This window comes from Microtus ochrogaster, linkage group LG2, assembly GCF_000317375.1.
Source record: "Microtus ochrogaster isolate Prairie Vole_2 linkage group LG2, MicOch1.0, whole genome shotgun sequence".
Lineage (NCBI taxonomy): Eukaryota > Metazoa > Chordata > Mammalia > Rodentia > Cricetidae > Microtus > Microtus ochrogaster.
This window is the reverse complement of record NC_022028.1, coordinates 36724081-36750699: the sequence shown is the minus strand read 5'-3', so window position 1 is coordinate 36750699 and position 26619 is coordinate 36724081. Positions and strand designations below refer to the sequence as shown.

General features: G+C 40.4%; 1 protein-coding gene across 1 annotated transcript in view; it reads right to left on the bottom strand.

The window, feature by feature from the left end:
• Positions 1-26619, bottom strand: part of Ctnna3 (catenin alpha 3) — a 1290503-nt gene that overhangs the window by 608520 nt on the left and 655364 nt on the right. Inside the window, exons 8-9 of the mRNA XM_013351193.2 lie at positions 19860-19940; positions 10683-10835 (exon numbers count right to left, since the gene is read on the bottom strand). Of these exons, the coding sequence (XP_013206647.2) occupies positions 10683-10835; positions 19860-19940 (234 nt within the window). The remainder of the gene's footprint in view (positions 1-10682; positions 10836-19859; positions 19941-26619) is intronic.

Genomic DNA, 26619 nt, shown 5'->3' with positions numbered 1-26619 from the left:
TTGATGTTCACAGATCATTGGCATCCACAGAATATAGCACCTGGACTTCAATAAATCATGCAACTGGATCTTACTAATATTTTCAGGTAAGGGCAAAATGTTTCCTTTGTATGACAAAAGATTACGTTTTAAAAAAAAATCTAACAAGGACACAGCCATCAGCATATATATCTTATATTTTACCATATTGCCCACCATCTTTTGAGGTTTTTCTATGTGATCAACAGGCATTTGATTTGACTTGTTAATTTTGATATATATTGAAGCTGTTTTTCTCATAAGTCAGGTAAAAGGAACACAAAAAAGGCTTTAAACACAATCTGCATGGTTCGGAAGAGCGCTTGACACCAAACGGGCATTGAAGGTATGCTGAGTGAAGGAGCAAATGAAAGAATAAAAACACCTCTCTTCAACCTGCTCATTATCTATCTAGACATGTTCTGTCCAAGGCCTGGAGATGTCTCAGCAAAGTCCCTCTGGCACAGGTATGAGGACCCACGTTCTGACCTCCAAGACTCATGTAAAAAGCCAGTGGAACAGCACACTTCTGTAACCTCAGTGCTTGTGGGCAGAGGAGGAGACTGGTGCATCCCTGGCACCGGTGCTGGCCAGCCAAGTCGATGAACTTTGTAGTCAGGAAAAGACTCTGTCTCCAAAAATCAACATGAAGGCGGGTCTAAGAGAAGCAACTGTGGTGATAAAGGAGAAATGCCAGCCATGGGCTCAGGTATTTGAGCCCTTGGACTCTACTTGGTGGTGCTGTTTTGGAAAGGCTAGGAAAGCTGCAACCTTGCTGAAGGACATATGTAACTTAAGGTGTCTTTGTGAGTGCCCCTAGTCTGTTCCACTCTCTCTGCTTTGTGTTGAAGACGTGATCTCTCTGCATCTTTCTCTGGTGTCCTGCTGCTTTGCCTCCTGCCACCGTGGACTCTCCGGCTGGAACTGTAAGCCAGAATAAACCCTTCCTTCCTTGAGTTGCCTCAGTAGGGTGTTTTATCAAGGCAACAAAAATGTAACTAACAACACCAACAGCTTCTGCCCCCCACCCCACACACAGCCTAGTAGATAGCCACTGAGCAGCTAAAGCACAGCCATGCGAAATTCAGATGCTAAATATAAATTTAAAATATCCCTCAGATTTGTCTCATCATAAAAATGATAAAATGTCTAATTAATGACTTTTATACAATTAATGGCTGAAATAATAATATCGTGGGCATATTGAATTTAATGAAATATATTAAAATTAGTTTAACCTGTCTCTTTTTATTTCCACATTTTGTTAGGGTAGCTACTAAAATTTTAAGACCATAATTGCTTTCTATTTCTGTTGGTCAGCATGTATCTAGAGCCATTAAATCCTGGGCTACTTGCATTTCTGTTCCAGCTTCCTTATTAAAACAAGTGTTATTCATTCTCTTTGAGTTATCATAATGAGTTAGGTTTTAAATGCAGGGCTTTTCGTAAATGCAAATCTATGCTTGTGAGGTTAGGATCAATCATTAATGTTTAGAAATTTTATGTGCAGATACAAAATACTCCATCTCCAAAGAAAACAGGGTTTGCTTTCCCATTTCTCCTAGTGAGAAGTCACTGTTGTTCTCCAAGTATATCACACTGTCCAGTGTTGCAACATGAAGTGGAGACTCTGCACCTGGCAACCAAGTATTCAAGGCTATCCATCATCTGCCCTGGCTTAACCCTGTGCTCCTGCAGACACTTCTGTCCAGTTCTCATTTCTACTGCATTCTGTAATGCAGGAATTTAAGGATGGCCATATCTCTGTTGTTATTCCCCACTTGAGATTCTGTTTTCCCAGGGCACAGGATTGAAGATTTTGCCCAGGATTGGAGATTCAGGCTGACTATTATTATGTCTTGCTTAATTCCTAAAATCTTTCCATCCCATAGTGTTTGTGCCCTCCTCTACATTCTAAAACAGAAATATTCCATCTCAACATTATTCCTAAAAGCATCTGGTTTTCGTCATAGGATAGTTTCTCACGATAGATGCAAAGAGAACAAGTAGGAAATTGAAGTGAAAGAGAAAGCCTTTCAAATATGGAAAAGAGCTCTGTGCATTCAGGTCTGGCTTCTAAGCGTTGAGCCTAGCCACTAGAAGATTCCTAGTCCAAGGAGTTGCAGCCAACCTGTGTGCTGTATTCTCTTCTCCTCAAGTGTCACATCTCCTCCCCACCAAAACAGGAGAGTTTCCAAGACATCCTCTGAGAACAGTTGCTGGTTTGTGTACAAGCAGAAGCATGGGTTTATTTTTTTAGCCTCTTTATTTTGGGGCTTTTCGGGGGAGAGGAGGAGGAAAAATAAGATGGGCCTCTAAAAGCTGTGTTTATTTATAATCGAACATGTCCTTATTTGATAACAGATGATCAATTAAAGTGAAGTGTGAAACTTGAACAGCATTCTGTCAGGAAGCAGAGACATGAGGAGAGCTGACAGCACGCAGCGCTTCTTGCAAGCAGCAGGAGCCCCTCTGGAGCCTTCTCTCTTGGCACTGTGGCTTGGCTAAATCGGGCTCGCCATTCTTGTGAGTGGGAACAATCAGCCTTGTAGGTAGTAGGGAAGTATTATAATTAAATGTCCACCCACTTTTTCCTTTTTGATGAAAGGCTCCCATGAAACGCACTAAAATAGGGTGCATCAAGATGAATTTTTGATGAGTCAAAGCACCAAGGAAGCCGGCTTGGTACAGAAAGAAACCACCCCAATTCACAGAAAACTCTCTTGCCTACATCATTAACAGTAACGTGTTTTAATGGTAATTAACATGGTGAAACACATGGGGCAAGTTCAGGCCATCATTACTTTAATTAGCAGCAGTGGTAAGGCTCAGCATGAACGAATTTGCAAAGAACAAATTATAACATAGTGAAAATACTGGCTGGGTGTGGTGGTGCAGGTTGTAATCCCAGCATTGGTGAGACAGGATCACTGCAATTTTGAGACTGTGTCTGGGTTACACAGATTCTTCTAGGCCAGTCAAGGGAATATAATATGACTTTGTTTCAAAGAAAAGTGAGAATGAATTACATAATAGGTATTATAATCAACAAAGCTTTTATTGAGCATAATGCCATTCTTCTGAAAGCTGTTAAATCACCAGATGAAAGTTAGACTGAGATTTGTTTTTTTGAGGTAGTCAAGAGGCCTAAGACGTTACTTATCACAAGCTACTTCTGAATAAAAAGTGGCAGGTGGCTTGTGTCTGTTCTTGATAATCAATGGCAAAGACATTTACTGATAATGTAGTAAGGGATTTTTTTAAATACTCATGTGAAGGTTTGAAGGGATGGTTCAGCATGTAAGTGTATATTGATTTTCTAGAGGACCTAAATTTAGTTCCCAGTACCCACATCGGGCAGCTGGGATCACCTAGGCTGTAACGCCAAGGGACTTAACCCCTTCTTCTGGCTTCCACAGGCACTGTACTCAAATGCACAAACTTCCAACAGGCATGTACATATACACACAATTAAAATTAAATTTTATTAATTAAATTCCCAGGTGCAACAGAGTCAAGGGCACTCTGCTTGATCAATGAGCCCAGACATAGTCACAAGTCAAGGAATAAAAAGGGAACCAAGTATTCCAATGTTTTCTTTGCTGCAGGACAGATTGGCCACCAGCTGTAGAGCAACTGGTGTTAGAGGAGGTGAAAACAACACAGACAGAATGCTTACTGTCTTTATAATTCTGTAAAGATAGAATTCATACTCTAGTAGATATTATTAGTGGAAGGACTGAGCATTAGTGCTGCTCCAACTCACCATCAGAGTGACATCCAAGTACTTGGGATCACAGTTCAACAACTACACTTGTTGTCAATGACCAGATTAAGATGACTTTATAAATGCTATCCTGCTGATTCTTTGCTATCGTGGTTTCTTATTATCATCCATATTATAACTCAGATGATACAAAGAGATGATAACTAGTCTGATATTACAAGTATGAAGAACTTCGGATTACCTTTAGTTCAATATACGATGCAATTAGCAAGCAGTTGTGGGTTCTTTCATTATGTCACTGTCCCGGTTTTTAGTAAACATCTTTCCATTGTATCTAACCATCCAGGGTACAGAAAACTTCAGACGTCTCTCCTGAAGAACAGGAATGTGCAGTTCCCATTCGTTTGTCACCTTGCCTAGTCACTTCCATTTCTTTCATCCATTTCTTTGATATTGAAAAATTATTTTTGCACAATACATTTGGATCATATTTTTTTCTTCACCCAAATACTCTCAAATCCTCCCCACCTCCCCACTTACCCATCACTGTTATTTACTCCCTCTTTCTTTAAAAAACAAACTACAAAAATAGACAAACAATAGAACAGAAAACACAAACTCACACATACACACCTACCCACAAAGGAAAGCAAAATACACAAGCAAAATACCAATAAGACAAAACACAAATGCCAAAACTAAGCAAAATCAGACAAAAGGTCTAGAAAAATCCCACCAAGTTTGGTTTTTATTGGCCGAGTACTCCTGAGCGTGGCACCTACTCTGGTGTAGTTAACAGTCCCACTAAGACTCTACTGGAGAAAACACAGATAACTTCTTGTGTAGGTGTGGGAGCTCATAGCTTCCATGTCTTGATTTAATACTTAAGACCTCTGTGTCCCTACTTCTCTGTTTTTTCTTCAGTCCCCTTTATTTCTTTTAAAGTTAAAGGTCAGCCATTATTTACAAAGTTTCTTTAACCATACAAAGGTTGTCTTAGAAGATCTGATAGGAATTCTTGTTAAATGGGCTTGCTTCGCCCATTTAGGTCTGAATTCAACTAGTTCACTGATTTTAGATTTCTCTGACAAATATAGTTGAGGTCTGAAGACCTAGATATGTTGAAAATAGCTTTTTCTCCAAGTCATTTAGAACTTAAGGCTCCCTGCCCTGCTGTATCAAATGAGCCAGCTTGAGAATAAGATGGGTGTATGTGCACACCGGTGTGGGTTGTTGGAAGAGAGAGGGGAAGGGACTGGTGAGCTATCTATACAAGGAAAACTCAATGTCTTCTGAATCTCATCTATTTAAACTCTCCCATGGCTCAGGACTCTCACAAAGCCCCTGTGTCTCCCCTTTTTACAGTAAATTAATAATGTTTTCCTCTCTTGCTTTCATGAGGTAGTTCCTTTTAAATCAAAGATTTTCCTGACAGATAAATATGAAAGTGTTCTTGACAAGGAAAATGCTTAAGCAATTATATTTTAAAAATGACAAAGCTTTTTTTGGTATTTCTTAGGAAGCTACAAATCTCAATCAATTGCCAAAAAAATAGATGTTTTAGACATTATCTTCTCTAAAGTCCATCTAGAAATAAAGCAAATGGAAGGGGCCAAGGGTGTACCACTTTTTAAACTAAAATTTTGGAATACAATCAACTGATATAATAAAAGAAGAGAGAGTTTGAACACAGATTCCTTATGTAAGTGGACAATGCATTCCCAGAAAGCATGGATTATTACATGTGCCTCTCAGAGCCAGGTGTAGGATACCACTCTATAAACTACTAGTCAAGGAGACTCCAGAGGACCCCAGACCCACACAGTGGGCAGCAGTTAATGTAAGCTCTCACAGGTCGTTACGATGCTGAGAACAAACCACTGTGGGTGCTTAGGTCAAGACTCAGAGAACAGACGTCGGGAAAAACAGGCTGGAAAGACGATATGAGCCTAAAGAAGGGGAGGAGTCTGTGAAATGCTGCCTCCTGGACATGGCAAGGCTGGTGTACTCACAAGCTCTTCACAGCTACGGTGATGTGACAAGTACGACCCAAGATTGAGTCAGCAAGATCAGTCAATATTCCAGCAGGCAGGGGGTTGGAAGTGATTAAGGTACACTGTTGAGAGGCATTCAGGTCAAGTAAGTGGCGGGGGTTGGGGTACATATGATCAAGATATAAGGTATACATGTATAACATTGTTAAAGAATAAATAAAAGATATTCCTAGCATGGAAGACTACTATAAAGACAATGAAATCCCCCTAGGAGACATGCAGTAGACAGTAGGCAGCCAGGCACATGTGGCTAGTCCTTCTACTGAGCACAGTCGCATCTCCCCTTAGTTCTATCAGGCTGTACCACCACTTCTCAGAAGAAGGTCTGAGCACTAAGAGAAAGGATGCTTACATTGCCTGTTTCTAGTTTGCCCTTGCTGAGTCGAGATAGGAAAGACGGGGGAAATTAAGAAGTTATGAGAAAAGGAAAGAGGTCTCTCATGGCTGAAAGCCAACGATTTCGACACAACTGGTTTAATCACCCAAAGTGTCTATATACCCCTGTCTGAGAAAAATCTCAAAATTCAAATCAGGAGCCATATTCATGATAAAAATATATGTGTTCACTGGAGAGATGGCTCTGAGGGTGAAATCCTTACCATGGTAATATTGAGAATGGGTAAAACCATTACCATGTTGACATGGAGACCCAAGTTCAGAAGCCCAGGACCCACACGAAGCCAAGATGTAATCTCTGCACTCCTATGACAGGATGGAAGGCATAAATACTATAATCCTTGCCTGTTGTGTACCTCTGGACATTTATTCTTTCTCAGTATTATTTTCTCATATGTAAATCTGTACAACATACCTCATAAACCACTTAATATTTACTAAAGGAAAACTCAGTAGGCAAAAATAAGTAAAGCTGGGCATTGTGGTACATGACTTTAACCCTGGCACTCAGGAGGCAGAGTTAGAGGCAGATGAGTCTCTGTGAATTCAACACCAGCCTGGGCTACATAAGGAATTCCAGGACAGCAAGAGCTATTGTAATGTAATATAAGACACTGTATCAACAAAGCAAAATAAGAAAACATGAAATCAACATGAACTGGTAAAATGGCTCAAAGGTAAAGTTGTTTGCTGCATGAAGACCTGAGTTTTTGCTCTGGGACGCAAATGGGAGAAGAAGGTAATCGACTTTGGCAAGTTTCCTCTGACCTGTACATGCATGAGCATGTCTACACACATAGCCCCTGACTCACACACAAACACAAATAACTGTAATGAAAGATCAAATACCCAAATATTTCAATTTACACTTTTAAACTTAGATATAGATTGCACTCTTTCAACAGTGTAACTTTAAGGGTCACAGAAACCATCTCCTAGGTTTTTAAAGACACTTCCATGCAGCTCTCTCTTATTAGAGGAAGAGCTCACGTCTCTGGGGTGTGATATGTTGCTCTCTGCCCTGTCTTTTTAACAAACCCCATCTTGGCTTCCTCATGACTCACCATAAGTTCTTTTCTGTGGTATAAATCGAGACTCCAGTTTCATGTGCGTGGAAATTACTGAAAAGATCTCCTCAGGCTATGTGCCCAGTGAGGTGGCATTTCATCCACCATTGCTGGTGCTGTTGTGACCCTCTTAGAGCCTAAACCCTATTCTGCAGGAAGCTCAAGCTAGACAAAAAGTCACATTTGATCTCTATACAACAACGCCAACCCTTCAGTTAGCAGCTAGCATACACGAGGCATGGGAACAGGCCATCTTGTATGTTCAGCTGGTACAGATATTTAGTAGTCTCTATCCAGTTAACATATAAGAATGGCAAATCACTGAGAAATCCTAAGGAAGAACTGCTCGTCTTCGTGTTAATTAAAGACAGATGAGTGGTTTTAACAAATAGTTGCTTTAAGCTAGTCAGTTTAGGAATTATTCTGCATAATAAAAAGTCACTGAAACTGAAAGTCACTTAGACCAGAATGTTGCCGTCATATCAGATGGGGATGGAAACGCAGATACAACTACAGCCTGCCATAATCACTTTATTCTCTGCTAAGGGGATGTTCAGATTTAAATAAAACCCATTCTCGGTCTCCCGATAGCTCATAATTCCAAGAGCTTTTACTCCTTAATGTTCACATAGAATAGGGAATTCTCAAAATCCTTGAACATTTAAAACAAATTCTGAGAGCTCTAGGTGCATGAGAGTGAACTATCGTTCGGTTAAAATAGTAAGGCAGTATTCACAGGTGTGCTTGACGGCAGTACTTGAGCAAAACAACGCAAAAGGAAGCATTAGGAAAACTTACTTCAAGAAACTCTAGGTTAAAGTAAGGAAAAACTAACTTTTAAATTGGTATTCAGAAATGTTAAAAATATCTAAGAGGAGCTGTGCATAGAACTCTTAATAAAGCTGTTTGGGGGATGACTAGAAAGACAGGGGCCATTAAAGGGTGTGGGGAAAGGAACCATCATACTGCAGTCCTGTGGAAGTCTCTCCCTAGCTGACAGAATAAAAAAAAAAAAAAGAATTCTAGCATCATTAACTCTTGCTGTGCAGCCTGCTGCCCACAGAGACAATCTTTCTTTTACATGGAGATCTTCTTCAAGTAAGAATATAAAATGATGTTTTAACTACACTGAAGCCCTTAGTGTGCTCTCCTTTTGAATATGGCCAATATTCCTTTAAAAACTGAGATCTTATTGGAACTCTCAGAGACAAGAATATCAGGTCCATTGATAGTCAAGGTATTTCCGAACTATCTTGTACAACCAATTCTGAGCAGGGCACCTCCAAAACTATATATGTACTATTGCAAAAACAAGTAAGAGGAATTCTCTTTGGAGGTGCCAACACCTACATGGGGATGGTTACTATCCTTTTAAACAACTCTATTAGCTTCTAAGGTTAAATCTATTTTAAGAGCACTTCCTAATAAACTCCAACTATGCTCATAACAACTGTTCTGGACATTCTTCCGACAGCAAAGTCTTGTATCTAGGCTTCCCCCGAGCTGCTGTCTCTGGAAAGATTTCTCAGGTGTAATACGAGCTGTGTCTCTGGCCCCGCATACTGCCTCTTTACAGTTTCATTAAGGTGTCATCTTCCAGTAGGTAGCATAAAGACATGGCTTTCATAGAAAAATTAAACTGAGAAATTGGAAGCAAAATATGATATCTACAGAAATCAGACTTTACTTTCGAAGTATATCATGGAAATTCCCCCCTCCCCCATGCCCATTATTTGGTGTGACTTCAGCAGAGACACCCATTTTTCGACAGATGTTTTAGCTATCGGGGACTATGCTCAATTAAGAATCTCTTTGTAAAACCTGCCACCACTCCCCTGGGGAATCACTAATAACTAATAATTGAAGAAGGTACACGTGAAAGATTAAACAAAATTGTATCAAAAGTAGATCACAAAATCTGTTCACTAAAACTTATAGACCTAAATTCAGCACTGACACTAACTAGGCTAGTTTCAGATTTTATAAATTATTTCCATAAAATGGTCATTGGAAAAATAACACTTGCACTGTCTCGCCAAATTCTTGAAAAATTCAAAGGCGACTTTCTAAGCCAGAGGTGAGGAGCTTGGGGGAATGGCATGATCTTAGCAATCAAGTATTCATTCCTTTATTTTCCATTTTCCAGCTCTGGAGACGGGAGGGAAGCAGGGGAGCTTACAGTAAAAATGCTAGCTATATTAAAATTTGTTCCATATATTTACATAAAGGTGTTAAAAAAAAAACTCTGTGTTACTATGATTCTAATTTGAGTTACAATTATTTCTCTCACAATTTTTTATGAGCAATTTAGGCCAAATAATTACATTTCACTTCAGAGCTCATGACTATGTAGGAAGAGGTGGCAGTCAAATGTTTAATCACCAGCCTGGAATGGGCACAGAAGATCCTAATAGACACTAGTCACTCTAACCGGGACAAATGCAAGCACGTTAGCCCGCCGCTCTAATGTCAGCACTTGGAAGACACGGGCAGGTGGATCTTGTGAGTGTGGGGGCAGCCTGGGCTACAGAATGCATTCTAAACAAGCCGAGGTGACACAGGAAGACTCTGTTTAAAAAACAAAAACTGGTGAACAAAAACTGGTACAGACGCACTGCCGAGTAGCAGCCAAGAATGATTTCTGGCTTATGAACCTGGTAGAACACTCATCCCTTCTAGTCTCTGGTTCCTGGTCTTGTCCGTTCTGTTGCCTGAAGAAATTCTTCCATTCAGAATCTCTGCTCTAATGAGCTGTATTTGATACCCATGAGGCAACAGGTTCAACTCACTGACTCTTGAGAATCTCTTATCTACAGCTCTTGGTAGTTCTGTTAGCAATCTGCCATCCTGCTCTTCAAACCATGGCGTCATGGCCACATCTGCAGCTGCTAAGCAGAGGGAATTGTGGTTTATCATCTCCCCTTCCTCTAAACCAGTCTTCCTACTTAATTTTTCATGGAACTCTCAAAATCCGCACATTCTACTGTCTTGTTTTGTTTTGTTTTTGTTTTTGTTTTTTTATGTCGCATACTATGTTCTAGAAAGCAGGAGGGAAAGACCCATGAAACCCAGACAATAAAGCATATGGCACGGAATATTTGGTAAATTAAAGCTAGAATGGTAAGAAAATATTTACTATGATAGAACTATGCGTCTAGTTTGTTCTTTTGTCTAGTGCCACTAAAATGGGTATTTAAAACAGAAACAGCAGTGAGCACAGTTTCCCAGATCTTTATGAATAAATTGCTTCTGTTCAAGCCGCTGAAGGGTGGCTTATACCAATTTCCTGTTACCTAGGTCCAGCGCTGTGACATTTGTAGTGTGTTGTCAACTGTTTTTATACGAGTAGAAATCAACTGTAAATGGCGAAGGAGCCTTGCTTTCCCGGATTGGGAGCAGCTGCGGCTATAGCACACTTACCTCCACGAGCCTGCCTGTGTGCTCATGAAATATGGCAGCATATTCTTTGATTTCCTTTTCTCGGCCGTTCTTAGCAGCTTCAATGAGAACCAGGAGTGGAACTGTGGTGTCCAGGAAAGAATCTGATATGTGATCTATAATCGCCTTGCGGAGCTGAGAAGAAGAAGAAAAGGATTCCTTTTATTTCCCAGAGAAAGTTTGTGTTGTTTTTCTAGTCTTATGATCTCGGTGGCTCTAAAGTTCATTTTACACATTTCCTAAGCAATCCTTACAATCAGAATATGTGGTGCAGTGTGTGAACATCCTTTACAAGCAAAATAAACAGAATGTTCAGAATAAAAAAAAATCAGGCAGCAGTAATCTCCTTGTTCCCAAAAGCCATTTATTATTATTATATTTAGCCCATGACTCAAATTATAAGTGGTAATTCAATATTCTTTCCTCAAAGAAATTACATAATTACAATGTTCAACCTGTGTACAAATAAAATGCACATACTGTATTTTAATAATTACAAAATTATAAACTACTTTCTAACTTATTGGAAGAATTGATGATACATTTGATTATCTAAATTGTAGACTTCATGGTGATTAAACCAAGTGAGATCACAAATTGCACCAGATAATAACAGATTAATAGAACAAGAAGATGAATAAATGAGTTTGGTGTCCCATTTTCTCCATTTGCATTAACTGTTCTTGCCCTCACACCTTAAATTATTAAACAACTGTAACATTCTGACACAATGAGTTCTTTTAAATTAAATAACATGGAAGCTTCTACATGACTTCAGATAATTCCTGTACTCAGCAGAGATTTTTTGAAATTTAAAAATGGCTCTGAAATTAATGTATTGTATTTCTAATTACTGAAACTATAGGGATTACAATATAATAATATTGGACTCTAATAAACAACATCATTTTTATGAATGAGCCATAAGGTTTTTTGATCAACACGTTTGTTTAGTTTAGTAACTTCTCTCTATAAATAAAATGATAAAAATCAGAAAGACAACTTGCAATTTGACTTCTGTGAGGGTTATATTTTAGGCTATTTTTAAAAACCACTTGACATTTTAGTTTTAAATAGTGTAAGAATTTTTATTGTTATAGTTTCCAGGTCCAAAATGATAGAGCTTCATTTGTATAAAGCACTATCCTATTAGAAAGATAGCTCAGCGGCAGAGCACTTGCCTTCCATATGTAAGGCCTTAGGTTCAATTCCCAGCACTTCAAAAAAATAGAAAAAAAGTGCTGCCTTCCTATAATAATTATAGGATGATATATCTGTGCAGGAAGGGCTATCAACTTCCTGAAGGAAAACACCTCCACTCATATTGGTATAGCTAGCTGAGAAGCATTGTGAAGTTTTCTAGCTCCCAGTTACATCATAGACTGCAGGAAATCCTCAGTGAAACTTTGTGCTTACTATGGCTTGGGTAAAGCCACTAATGGCAACAAATTAATATTTACTAGACACTTGTAACAGGGTGAAGGAGATGTGAGGTCACAGGGCAAGGTGATGGCCATAAATGAGTGAGCAGTGTGTTTGCAGTCAAGGGCACAGGCTAGGGTTGTAGTCATGAAGTACACGTGTATATTTCAGAAACAGAGGGAAGATGTGTTGAGGATCTCAAGAGCAGGGCAGAGTTTGTAGGGACACCCCTCTACCCCGTTCTTTTCTGGAACTTGGATGTTAATTTGGATTTGAGAGATACTTCTTTTCTGTAGTTCATCTACGGGGGTCAGAATATGGAAGTTAGCTCAAGCACATGATATAGCTAGAACCTTGATGATAGACACATAGTGAGCAGACATTCAAGAGCCCAGCTGGAAACACCACCACAGTAGACACGTCAATGGAAGAGCAGGACTTAAAGGGGCCAAGAGAATGGCTGAAAATAAAGAGTACTTACTACAAGGCAAACTTCAAGTAAATCTCATTGTCATGACTCTCCAAACATGTGCATCCTACAAAATAGTTATCATTACCATCACTGTCAGTTACCTGACTTCAGTCAATGAAAGAAGTGTTTCTGAACAGCATTTTGAGAGCTAGGTATTCAGAGAAAGCTGAAGAGAGAAATGTACGAACACATGTAAGCTAGAAGAGAAATATATAGAAATATATATATACTTTAAAAGAATTGAACTTTTAAAACAGATTGGTTTATAGAATTTGATCTCCAAGAAGGTTCTTGGTGAACACAGTAAATGCAAGTTTTGTATAAAATTGGATACAGAAATCTATCACTATTTCTTCAAGAGTGACTGGGAAACAAGAAAGTAGAGACACTGGGAAGAAATTCCAATTTCTAGTAATTTGACTGTGAGATTAAGAGGCAAGATATAATATTAACTAACTTGAAATGAATGCATGTTTAAAAACAGACTACTTTTCACCAACATAGATGAGGCAGTCTCTATCTACAACTAAACCAAAAATATCTCATCACCCTCCTATAATTTTTCAAATGATATGGTTTTGTTTCCCATAAAACCAAGACACAGAGACTGCTGTCTCACATTGTAAGATGTCCTCTTTTTGATCTCTTGACAGAAGGAATTTGTCAGAAACTCGTGACTTGTGGAATGAAGCCTTTAAGAGCAAGCCATATTTTCCTCCAGAAAGCATTTTAATCCAGGAAAATAATGAAGTGCCTAGCTAAACACAGTTCTGCCAGAAGTCTCTGCCTGACTTGCTGAATGCAAACGCTTTATCCTTCTACTCACGACTGTGGTTAAAGCTGACCTGAGAGGCCTTCAGTACTGCACTGCACACCCTCTAGATCAGTACTGCACTGCACACCCTCTAGATCAGTACTGCACTGCACACCCTCTAGATCAGTACTGCACTGCACACCCTCTAGATCAGTTTGCACTGTATACCCTCTAGATCAGTACTGCACTGCATACCCTCTAGATCAGTTTGCACTGCATACTCTACATCAGTCTGCAATTTCACTTCTTGTTGTGGCCTTTGATGCTATGTGTTCTGAAGATATCCCATGCTTTTATCTTTTGTGATTCTGCCTCAGAGCTTACTCTATCTAAGCCTCTGCAAGGTTCTTAATGGAAGCACAACTGCAGCTTGCAATGTCTAGAGAGGAGCAACCGTCAACAGTGGCGACAGCTACTAGATCTGGCTTCCTCCATAGGCCAGGCAACCTGAGGAGAAACTCTGATTTGCAGCAGTCCTCAAGCCCCTATCACCTACACTTGCAGCCCTGATAGCATACCCTCTCTCTTCTGCCTTGCTTGGCATTTACCAAAAAATTATATTTTGGAACTTCCTCCCAATGAAACTCTCTGCACTAAAGGCCTGTGCTAAGTGTCTGCTCTCATGAACAAGATCCAATTTAAACCCATCCTCTGTTGGTCATGCGTGGTCATTCCCTTCTGACAGGCTCCAGGTCTCCACACACCGTTCTTTGCAGATCATACTCCGCCGCTTCTGTTTTGTACATCACTGAATATAACTCTGTCAGGCCCTACATTTTGCTGACCGTGAAAAAGGGATTATTGTGGGATAAAACAAGCCGGGTGTCTAGGGACCAAATGTAGAAAGTCTAGAATGTGCTGTTAGGCATTCTCCTTCACTTGTCTTGACATATTTATTCCCAGGAGACAGTCTCTCTACACCTTGTCTATATATGTATTAATTATATAGCCCATAGCTTATTTATTTTCATACTGTCTTCCTTTCCATGAGCTTCCTATATTTCTTTCACTTGGATGTCATAAAAAATATTCTAAAGAAGACTCTAACATGTGAAGCCAGAGTGCTAAAATTTGAAGTTGGTGGGAAGCTGACAGGAGTTGTGAGGTATGAATTATCAGTAAATACTTGCTGGTGGTCAAGCATGAATGATGTCGGAGCAAAGCCGAACAGAGGGGCTTTCTGTCTTTTTTCACTGGAGCTTAATAAAAGGCTTTGGGGCATTATTATTTTTTTTTTTTACTTTCTGATGATATAAGTGGTTTAGTATCTCAAATAAAATAACGTATTTCTCTACCATTGAAACACAAAAGTGAAAGCCCCATGTGGAAACTGTAAGGCAGTCTACCATAGTTACCAAATGAGGGCAAAGAATAAACTGGGGGGGGCGGAGATGCGCGCAAAGCAAAGAGAACCTTTCAGAAAACATGCCTCCTTCAAAATCAGAAAAGCTCTACTTGTGTATACACGTGACATTTTAATTTTAAGTAAGTGAATGAAATAATTTGCCAAACTTGACTGGTCAATAAGGAGTAAATCACGTAACAATTCAGTGTTTAGTCACTGCGCCGAGTTTGCGGGATGTGGTCGCCTGAGAACTGAATATGCAGTGATGACAACTACAAGAGCAGATAATGGCTTTCCAAGTGGTTCACTTGAGCTGCCCGTGTGGGTAGCAAAGATGCCTCTAGCCAGGCAATCAAACTGCAGAATTATGTGCTTCTTTGGTTTGCCGTTGCCAGAATTCTGTTTTAATTGATATGGTTCACCATTGCTTTAGCATCTATGAACTGCAATGCCTTTTGTAGTAATATACACAAGTGAGACTCTTAACCCAACTTTAGTAAAATTAAGCATGCTTCACTCTTCACAAGTCAGCAGAGGTAGGAGATATTTGAATGTTTTGGTTTTTAGTCAAGTACATGTATTTAGAAACATTCTTGGTTTACTGGGAGTTCCAGTAGATAATCCTCAAGTAAATAACTGGAGGCCAAGTGAGAGGGTAAAGAAAAGTGAAGTTTCGAAAAAAAACGTGTAAAATAAATAATGGAAAAAAATGGATGGCAGATAAATCAGTGCATTTGTTTGTAGGGTTTTTGAAAAATCAACAAGTCATTTTCCTTGTCCCCTGGTGTGGTGATTACACACAGAGGTTTTAGTTATATTTGTCCCTGGGATCGAGCCATGACTCTACCAAGGAAACCTTAGCAAATTGATAGACTTGAGAACTGATATAATACTATAACATTATTTTTTATTTCAAGGGTGAAATCAATAACTCAAAGAATACACTCATTAGAACACTCTGGAACTATTCAGCAAATGGAAGATCTGATCATAATTATCATTATAAAGGTTTACAATCCACGGGGAAGAAAATCTTCCTGAAGAGAAAAAAAAATCAAGCACAGGCAGAGAAGGAATGACTGCTGCAAAAGGAGCTCGTGTGTTTTGAAGAGCTCCCAGAAAATAATAGTGACTCCTGCTGAAGAAAACAGCCAAAGTTCGCTGGGAGGAGTACCATCCATACTATTTTGGAACTCGGGTGATTTAAGATGAGAAAGAGAAGGACAGGAAGCGGAGAAGGGGGAGAGCAGAGGATGCCATGAGCTTTCTATCTGATGCTGAACATGACGAGCCTGCAATTGCGTGCTTAACGAGGAGATGGCCATTTGCTGAGAAGTTAGTAGATCCTTCTATCAGAGGTGGGTGAGTATGTAGCTCTGGAAAGGCACAACTAAAGAGATTTAAAAAAAAAATGCCAAAGACTAAAATTATAGTGATCGATTCACAGAAAAGTGAGAACACAATGCCAAGATCTTTGAGTCCATCCCTAATAAACTGTGTGAGAAAGTCAGAGAATGAGAAACCAACTATGTCATGTGCTGGAACCTTCCATCTTCATGGTCCACAATGTATGACAGCGACTCTTTAGACGTTCCTAAGAAATGTATTGCTCCTCTTACAGACTCAATCATTCTCTGATCTAAAGCTGAGGCATTTCTGTTACTGATGAAAAATTGACGGTTATGAAATGGATAAAGATGGATGAGCCAAAAGGAGAGGTTCTCGGGACGTTTTACTAAAAATAAAACCAGTTCTAGAACAAGAGATGATCATTAAATATTTCAAAGGCAGTTTAAGAGCAGGGCTTTGTTTTGTCAGAAACGAGCATACGTAAGGTGCTTAGAATAAGTTCTTCCATGTTGAAAGCGTAAAAAGACGAAGATTACTCATTTTGCTGCTTCAGTTTTTTTTTTGTTTGTTTTTGCTTTTGTTTTTGAGAAATGGTGTCATGTACCTCAGGCTGGCTTTAAACTCGTTTAAAGCAGAAGGCAATCTTATGTTCATTCTGCTTCTTTATGCTGGGTGCTGATTTGACAGATAAGTACCACCATGCCCTGTTCGTGAGGTGTTAGGAATTGATACCAGAGCTACAAGCTTGCCAAGTTACATTCCCAAACCCAGACTATGTACTCAAACTATATATCCAAAGTATAGATTCCATGGTAGGAAATGAAGTCATTTTGGGTGTGGGGAGAAGAGTGGTTGGACAATGAGAATCACAGTGGTTCTGTGAAGATCATGGGTGTCTCCAAAGAGTACACTTCATTCCATCTCCTCACACGGACGTGCAGGTTCTCAAAATGAGAAAGTGCTCCTGCATGGTCATTCATTTAGAGTGTCTTTCACGGCTGTGTTGCACCTGGATAGTGAAGAAGGAGCCATATTCTTCTACCTTGGATTTCAACTCCCAACCTGCGCTGTGGGGTGGTGGTTGGTTGGCTGCCACCATCACATGTGAAGACCAATGAGAAAGGGGCCTGCTGATCCCCAGCAGTGGCTCCCTGGGATCACAGTAGGCCTTATTTATGGTGCTTTGTGTTAGAAGACACTGAACAAAAGTGAGGTCGTTCTGTGAGATCCCTAGAGCAGAGCTGCGCTCTGCAAACTGAAATGACCACGAGAAAGTGTTAGCGACTGTGGTATGACAGTCCGGATCTCGCCAAGGATGGTGAGGGGACAAGCCATGCATGACTACAAAATAAAAGTCAACACACTTTTTAAAATATGAGTGTCCCGTGCCACATCTGGAACACAATTGTGTTAGGGCATATTTGTTGCTAACCTAAAATTCAAACTTAACTGGGCATGTTAAACCTGATTTGCTAAATCTTCTAGCTCAATATGTAAGAAATTGCTTTTTCTGAAGTCTTTGAGGAAAATAATAACTGTAAAGGTTGGGGAGGTATGAATATAGATTAGCATTTTATACATAGATTTGCTGGTGGCAAACTAGATGGAAGAGATGGGGACATGAAATACTGTGGTTGACAGACATAGACATAGTTCTTCTACACTCTAAGAAGAGCAGCAGGGGTGGGGATCCTGAAGAAGGGCTTGGGGGTATGGGGTGGTTGATCTGGTTTACTAAGCACACAGAAAGATCTGACTTCAAACCTAATGCCTCAGGGAAAAGAAATACCTGTAACCCCAGCCCTTGCCACTTGGGAGATCAGAAGTTCAAGGCCAGCTGGGGATACAGGAGACTCCGTATCAAGACGGAGGTGGGAAGAAAGAAAATGAAAATCATATAAGAAAGAGGAAGTCCAACTCTGAGAGCTCAAGTGTCTGGGCCCTTGTCTAGGTCATGACTCAATGCCCCTTGCACCTTAGGCAGTGACCAAAGTGTCTGGCTTTCTCACCAGCGTCCCAAAGGGGCTGTGCTGGTACACTCCTTTGACTCTTACATCCCAAGATTCTAACTTCTAGCAGCAGAAAGAGAATTTACATCAAGGTCCTAACAATAAGAAACCATGATTTCCACAGAATTTAAAATTCTGCTGCAAAACAACCTCACTATCTGGGAATCCTATTAATCTGTATATAGATCTATTTCTGAATTAAAATATGGCCCAGTCATTTCTCAAATCCTTCCCATTTAACTAAGATAATATATAGCATTAAAAGCTACTGGTTAAAAGCCTTTTTTCCTGTTTTTATGAGTTAGTGGTGACTATGTTATAGCTGTCCCTAAGGGGAAAAATATCTGGCAATTAACAGTGTAAAGGATTAGGAAGCAAAAGGCCTTGGAAATTGGCTATGTTTGTGGGGAAATTGTTTCATAACACTTTGTTTCTCAACTGCTTAGTAAAATCCTTTCCGGGCTTCTGTCCTGGCGACTAAAAACCAAAGAAGTGTCTCCAAAGAAACTTCTTTCTGAAGCACCCACAAACCAGGAAGAGAAAGACGTGAACATGTTGAGCTGTGAGATGCTCTCTGCGTTAGGACGAGAAAGTCAGTGTGAACTTGTCTCAGCTACGGCTCTCACAGAAAGTCAGGACCAAAGCAACTTGGGAAGGACAGGGTTGATGAGGTTTACACTTCCTCATCACTGTTTAACAATGAAGGAAGTCAGGACAGGATTGCAAACAGGGCAGGAACCTGGGGGCACGAGCTGATGCAGAGGCCATGGAGGGGTGCTGCTTACTGATTTGCTCAAAAGCTTGCTTATTGAATCCAGGACCACCAGCCTGGGAGTGGCACCACCCACAACGGACTGGGCCTCCCTCACTGATCACTAATTAAGAAAAGGCCCTACAGGCTTGGCCACCACCCAATATTCTAGAGGCATTTTCTTGATGGTCCCTCCTCTGAGATACCTCCTATTGTGTCAAGCTGTCATTAAAAGCAGTACTGTCATGAAACTGGTTTCCCAACATCTCTAAACACGTAGTGTGCCGGACAAACAAATCCACTGATTTTATCTTCTGTGGAAGCAGATATGTGTATATGTGTACATGTCCATTTGTGCAAGGGTGTGTGTATGTGCTGCACACGTATGTGAGGTCAGAAGACAACTTCGGGTGTCATTAATGGGGAGCCATACACCTTTGCATTGTGATAGGGCTTTCCACTATGAGGAACTCACCAAGAAGCCTGAGTTGACTAGGCAGAGAGGCCCAGGAATCCATTTGTCTCCATCACCCAAGTCCTTGGATGATGAGCCTGTCCCACACCACACCTGGTCTTTTTCCAAGAGGGTGGTGGGGCTTGAACTCAGGTGCTCTTGCTTGTGAGGCAAACACCTTACCAACTAGGGCCCCTCTCCAGGGCAGCAATATGCATTCACTTCCTATCCAAAGCCTTACTCACACTGTTAATTGCATTTCATAGAAGCTCTGAGAGATGAAATCTATGCCTCAGAACTCACATCTGATGAGGACAGAGCCAAGATTCAATTGCAATTCTGCATGCCATTAAGGCACATACTCCTTTTTCTGTCTTCTGTTTGCCACAACACATTTGAGGCATGCAAATGTGGAAAGTACAAGCTTGCTTTTTGGTTTCCCACTCTGTCATTCTAAAATACCAAAACCAATAAATGATACCGCCATGAGTGCAAGCTTCTTTTGCTGCTCATCCCGGCCCCACGCCTCTCTTTGCTCTCACCTGTCGGCGGAGGTCTCTTGTCTTCTTGCTCATGTTGTCTATGGCGGCATTCAGGGCATTACTCTTTTCTGTTTTTCCAGCCTGCAAGGAAGCAAAACACTGACATAAGCAAATGCTACCAAATTACTCTTTATCACTTAGCAATTTGCTTTCGAAATTTCCTGAAAATAACAGCTTGAAAATTCAAGAATAGTTTTCAAAACTGCTATGACAGTGCCGATGACTCACGAGCCCTTCACTGAAACGCTAAGTAGCACGGCGATTAAAGCGCGCATTATTTTCTTCTTTAAGCGTCTGTAATATTTCTGATACAGGGTTTGATCGGATTCAATGTGGCAGCAGGCAGAGCATTGTCTTGACAAAACACTGATCTTCATTCTTAACAAGTCAGCTCCTTAACCGCTAAGCATGCAATTAGCTTAAAAGCATTAGATGCCCGATTTGTCAACTTCTGTGGGAGTTTCTGAAGTCATCTTCTTGGTGTATTGTGTAAGTTATGCAGAGCCATATTGGAGTTTTGCTAAACACTAAATAAAATATGCAGTGCAAATTCATACAATTTGCAAAAGTTGACCACAATTTTAGCTGACAATATTCCAAGAACAAATTGTTTTAGGTGAGAACTGGATGCTGCTTTGGGCTCCTTGAGATAATCTGTGCAACACGTTTTCATTCTGTAAGCGGAACAGTCCTCTCCAGTACATCCTTTAACCTAAGCCTTGGACTTCTCAACACACAGAGAATCACCTTGGTTGACATTTTCTACATATTCTTGTTGTGGGAGACAACCGCGTTGAATCTAATCCTACATTCTCAAGGATACATTCTCAAGGATAGCTCCCATCTCCCATCAAAGAGATTGGGAAAAATCATTATGGCTCTCACCTCTAGGAAAATTGCTGCTGCTTTTAAATTAATAAACTGCAAAAGGTTCTGAGAGGAGACCTTGAAAATGAGCAGCTGCTCGCTGAGCTTCCAGAATGGAGTCAATGAAAAGAGACCCTGTAGCACAGTCGGGACAAGGCAGTGCATCATTCCACTCCCTCCCTCGGCCAGCCTCACTGAAAAAAACCGACGCCTTCAAATAGTACCATGTCTTAATAACAACAACAACATCAAGATCACCTGCTGTACTCAATAGATGCGCCTGGTTCTCCTGCCATCTTCTCAAACACTGCTCTCTGAAGGGCCACATTCCCAAGGCTTCCTATGTCTTTTCCCAGTTCTTACACATAGACACCTGTTAAAACCCTTGCTGTTCCTCAATGGTTTCACAAGAAGGTCCTTCAATGCAATATACCCCTTGAAACAATTCTCCCACAATCGCAAGTGAGCTCTTCTTGCTCACTGGCATTTTCCAACAGGCCCCTTTCATCTCTGTGCCTTCCCAGCACCCTTGCAGTAATTACTTGCAAGGGAGTTATTGAACAGGTTTGATGACTGTACATAAATTAGCAACTTCATTCAAAGTGCAACATGGTTTAATTAGAGCTCCATAACAAGCCAGAGAGGTAATGATGAACTCAGAGTTTAGCACTCAGCCCAATCGGCAATAGCTGGAATCCTCTTAACCACAGTTACACATGGATTTTTCTCAGCATCAGATGTGAAAAAACGGCCATCACTTGGGAGCATGCGATACTCTGCAGGATACTTATCACCCATGGGGCTGTATCTCCTAGGTTCTACTCATAGACATGAATGGTGCCTAAGGAACAACTCGGAGACTGTCTGCTGGCATCTGCATGTACACACATGTACACCTTCAAAAACACGCAGAAAAGTAAAAGAGATTTTCATTTTCAAAGAATATAAAAGGTGCAACTGTTTGAAACTGTCCATAGTAAAAGAAGAGAGGAATGAAGGAAAGCATAGTAGGACATATTGGTGTTGGGTCATTTAACTGAGATAAAAAAAATTCTTGATACCAAAATGATTCTTGAGCATGTGCTCAAATAAAACTTGTGATTACTTTAACGGCTCTAGGTAAGCAGTCTTTATTTTAGCAATAGAGAATCGTGAAGCATTCATTCAGGGTTACATAAAGCAATGGCATAAACAGATCTCCAATGGGCCTAAACCCAGTTTCTAATTTTACCTAAAGAGCCGAGCCTTTATTCTCGAGTTTTGTGCGTTATTAGCTCTTGGTTACATCTTTTTTTTTTTCCATTTCATGAAGGCAGCAATCACCCCAAATGGGCAGGAGTTAGGACAAAGAGAGCCCCACGCCCTCTCACCCCCTGCCCTGGCATGAGGAATGCTATGAGAGACTCCTGCCGTGGTGGCTGTGAAATCTCAGGACAAGTGAAAGATGTCGGCCTCCCTGGACCTCACGGCAGACACAGACAAAGCTTTAACAGAGGATGGCTGGAGGTGGAAGCGTGAGAAGATACAATAAAGGGTACATTTAAAGATGACTCTCTAATTTCCACCCAGAGCTCAACCCTACTTTAAAATATTCCCTGGGTGATAATAAATAGACCTTAATGCTGTAGGACTTATTAGATTTGCTTTCCTATTCCTCCCTGTTATCTCCCATCCCCGATACTTTTCTTCCTTCTCACCCCCCGGGTTTTTATTGGGTTCTTGCTCTATTTATCCAGATTTATTTGGCTTCAGTTGAGCCATTTTATACCTCTTTATTCCTTTTGCATGGCATAAAAATAAATAAAGCAAGGAGAAATAGCCCTGTCTTGTTTAAAAGCACCTCATTCCTTCTGTTTTCAAAGCCTTAACAAATCATCCAGCAATGAGCGAGGGTGAAAGGCAAGCCCTGTGTTCTGAGATGAGAGATGGATGGACAGGGCAGGATATTAAAACACAACCATAGATAACAGTGAGGACTTGCCTACCACCAAGTGCTCAGAAGAGAAGACGTCCCTCTAAAGAAGCCCTGGCCGGATCCATCATTAAGTACGCACAGCCCTGTTAATGGAAAGGGTCGGCTTTCAGAGAGCATCAGGGAGAGGGATGCTTGGAAACATGGCAAGGATCGAAGCTGGACGGGGGAAAAACCACACATTCTTGTCAATGAATGTAAATAAACTTCCCATAAGGAGAGACTTTGTTGGAGAAATCAATCCTGAACATGGTTTTATTCAGTAAAACATGGGTTAGGATACGGAACATGTTCCTGACTTGAGAAGGACTTGCAGAATAGTGCTATGGTAAATGCTTCCTTTTGGTTTCATGCAAGGGGTCTTTAAATGACAAGCCAATATACTAGAGAGCACCCAGGCAGTAAACCAAGCTGTCAATCGTCAAGCGACTCAGACTGAGTAGAAAAAGCTGGGATTTAATTACACCTGCTCTTTGTTTTAAAACTCTTCCCTCTGTCCCCATCGCTGATGAAGTTCACAACAAATCCGTCATCTTGGTGTCTAAGACCTTACAAGGACTTAACCTTGGATTTACTCATAACAGCTGATGGGACTTCTTGATGGGTCCTTTGTTCTAGACAGTGCAGCCACAACTCTGGAGGTCTGCTTATGAGAAACCCTTTCCCTTCTGAACTCCTGTTGTTCTCAGTGTGGACATCTTTCGAGTTATATCAATTACTACATTTTAAGAAGAATGTTTGGGGATCTTCTCAGCTGATATTACTCATTGTCGTCCATCACCCTTTCTTATATTTCTTGGGCTTTTAAACTAGCATGTGGTCTAACAAACAGACTAACATAATCAATAAATCTTTATGATCTACTCTGTGACAGACACCGCACAGGGTACAGCAACACCTTCAACACCCTGTCTGCCTCAGCAGAAGACATAAACACAGACACAGCATTTGATAAAAAAAAAAAACATTGAAGACAATCTGGAGATTGATTGGATAGCACTCTCATTAAGCCGAGGGGAAGGAAGGACTCCCAAGGAAGTGATAAAGGAGCATTGAAGAATATCTGGGAGTCAGGCAAGTAAAGATAGGAGCAAAGGACGTGGGGAGTGGAAGGGCAGCTTGATCAAAGGCCAGGATCTTCAGGAATATTTGACAACTAGCATAAAAAGTGTGAAGCTTGACCTATTGGCTTTTGACACACTAAGAAATGAAATTGGTCCTACAGACAACTGAGAGTCATACAATTTAATCAAGTGAGTGAAACGGTCAGGCCATTATATCAAAGGGGCTGGAGTCTGCACAGTGGATGTGAGGACATCAGAACACAGACAGAATTAGAATTAGATGGTCACGGCCAAAGGCTCTAAGAGGGATGAGATGTGTTGAAATGAATCCAGTGATGGTCAGGATAAAGGAAAGTGATGAACTCGGGGCTCTGCTTGAGTAAACGAGGTAGGATAGGGACTGGCAGATGCTGGCAGGTGAAAGGAAGACAGCAATCCATGCTGTTATCCCGTGATGAGTGGCTGGGAGAGGGAGGGGGCTACGAACTGAAGTGATCATCTAAAGAGGAGAATCTGGTCAGCACAAGTACGCTCGTCTCAATAACGAGAATCGAGTAGATGCTACTTGGCTGTATCACTCAGGAAGCCGTTTTCATCCTCCAGGTCGGTCCTGCATGTGTTTTGATGCTCATAGCATAAACAATGCTTGCACATGGTGAGTGCTCAAAAGTTATTGGCTGGATAATACAGAAGTAAAGCTATAAGTTGTCAACAAATCCCATAACATTGTTGTGCTCAGTTTCAAAACAAGAAGGTTTGCCACTAAATATTCTTAGATTCCAATATGGCTTTCAAATTCTATTAACAGGATCACCTTTTTTCCCAAAAATTACAGAATGGTATGCTTTTCTGTTTGCTTGCTTGTTTTAAGACAAGGTTTCTCTGTAGCTTTGGAGCCTGTCCTGGAACTAGCACTTGTAGACCAGGCTGGCCTCAAACTCACAGAGATCTGCTTGCCTCTGCCCCGTTAGTGCTGGGATTAAAGGTGAGTGCCACTACCGCCCGGCTAGAACAGTATGCTTTTAATTAAATAGTTTCTTGTATAAACAATCACTGAATATGTGTTGAAACATGTAATGTAAACTTGAAACAGCATAAATAAAATGAGACAATTGAAAATGATGGTCATGAGACTCACTCCGGAAAAAAATGAGCCCCAAATACTAGAAATGAGGAATTTTGCATCAACTTCTCAAATTCATAATCAAATGAATGTACTAATGTAGAGGCTCCCTGGATATAATTTAAACAGCAGGAAAAATACTTTTGTTGTTGTTTTGTTAGGTTTTGATTCTTTTATGTATGCCATTTTCCCTCAAGCTTTGTAAAAGAAACATTTCCCTTTTAGTGTGAAATCTTTATTTCATGGTGAATATGAAATATGATGCCCTTAAACTTAGTTCTTCTCTGTAGAAATAGCTTTAAAAATATTTTATGCTTAACAAATAGTAGAGGGAACAGATTCTGGACTACATTTTTTAGGCATGAGAGATATACAAATAGACAAGCATGCAAAATGAAACCTCCTCTCTCAGACTCGCCGTGTGCCACATCATGTCAGGAAGACGCCTAAGCTGGGCACGCTGAATAATCTTCCTGAAGCAAGCACTGTGAGATGGAAATAAACATAAAACAAGCCAAATATCAACTCTGACATTTGAAATAGCTTAACTATTAAAAGTAACTGCATAAGGGTAGAGTGAGACCAAGAAACTGGTAGAAGAAACCAGGTTGGGGGGGGGGGGGGGGAAAAGGGAGGGGGGGGGGGGGGGGCTTTGGGGCAGTAAAGGGATAAAGACTCTTTGAAAGAGCTCTTCAAAGCACAGAAAACAAAAACCAAAATTGCCTGAAACTATACTTTCAACAAGGAGCTAATACCAGAAAATATAAGCAATAACAACAAAAATCTCAACAAGAAAAACCAAACTAGCCCAATTTAAAAGTAGACAATAGGGCTGGGAAGATGGTCAGGCCATGTGTCCATAACCCAATCCTAGTGAATTCAGTGATAGACAGATCTTGGAAGTTTATTGGCTAGTCAGCCTGTGAGGCAGAATGATGGAAACATACATCAGCAGTTATGAAAATCCAAGATCAGTTTCCAGTACTGAAGAGGACAGCTGACCACTGCCTGTGACCCTCAACTCCAAGTGATCCAATTCCCTCTTCCAAACTCCATGGGTACCTCATGCCCACACACATGTGCATGTGTTCACACATCACACATGTGCACACACACACACACACACACAATTACAAATTAAATAGATCAAGAAAGGATGCCCATTGTTAACATCAAGACTCCTCATACATACGCTGTTCACATATCCATATATACACACTCAAAAATAAATAAATAAATGAAGTACAAAGGTTGCCGGTATGCCTAAACCATCTCTCAAAATAAGGGAAAGAATTGATTAATCAGCAAATTAAGAGAATACACAGTATTGAATGCTGGTTTCCAGTGTCAGGGGTGAATGAGAGGGAAAGAAAGATAGGCAAGGTTAATCAATGGGTTCTAAGTTATAGTTAGATGGGATTAAGAATCTTTGGTATGTTATTACACAGTAGAGTAAATCCAGAAACTAATAGAGTCATACTTCAAAAAGCTAGAAAAAAGAATTGTGAATATTCTTACCATAAAAAGATAAATATTTGAGGTTCAACTTAAACATTATAAAATATATACATCAAAGTATCTAATAATATCTCAAAACCGAAGGTTTTCTGAAGACTAAGGACAACATCCAGAGACAGAACACACATTGACAGTTTCCTAAGGGTTTTTACAAGACTCACATGGTGAAAATACAAAGATAGAGATAATCATATTTATCCAAAAGAACATCTGTTT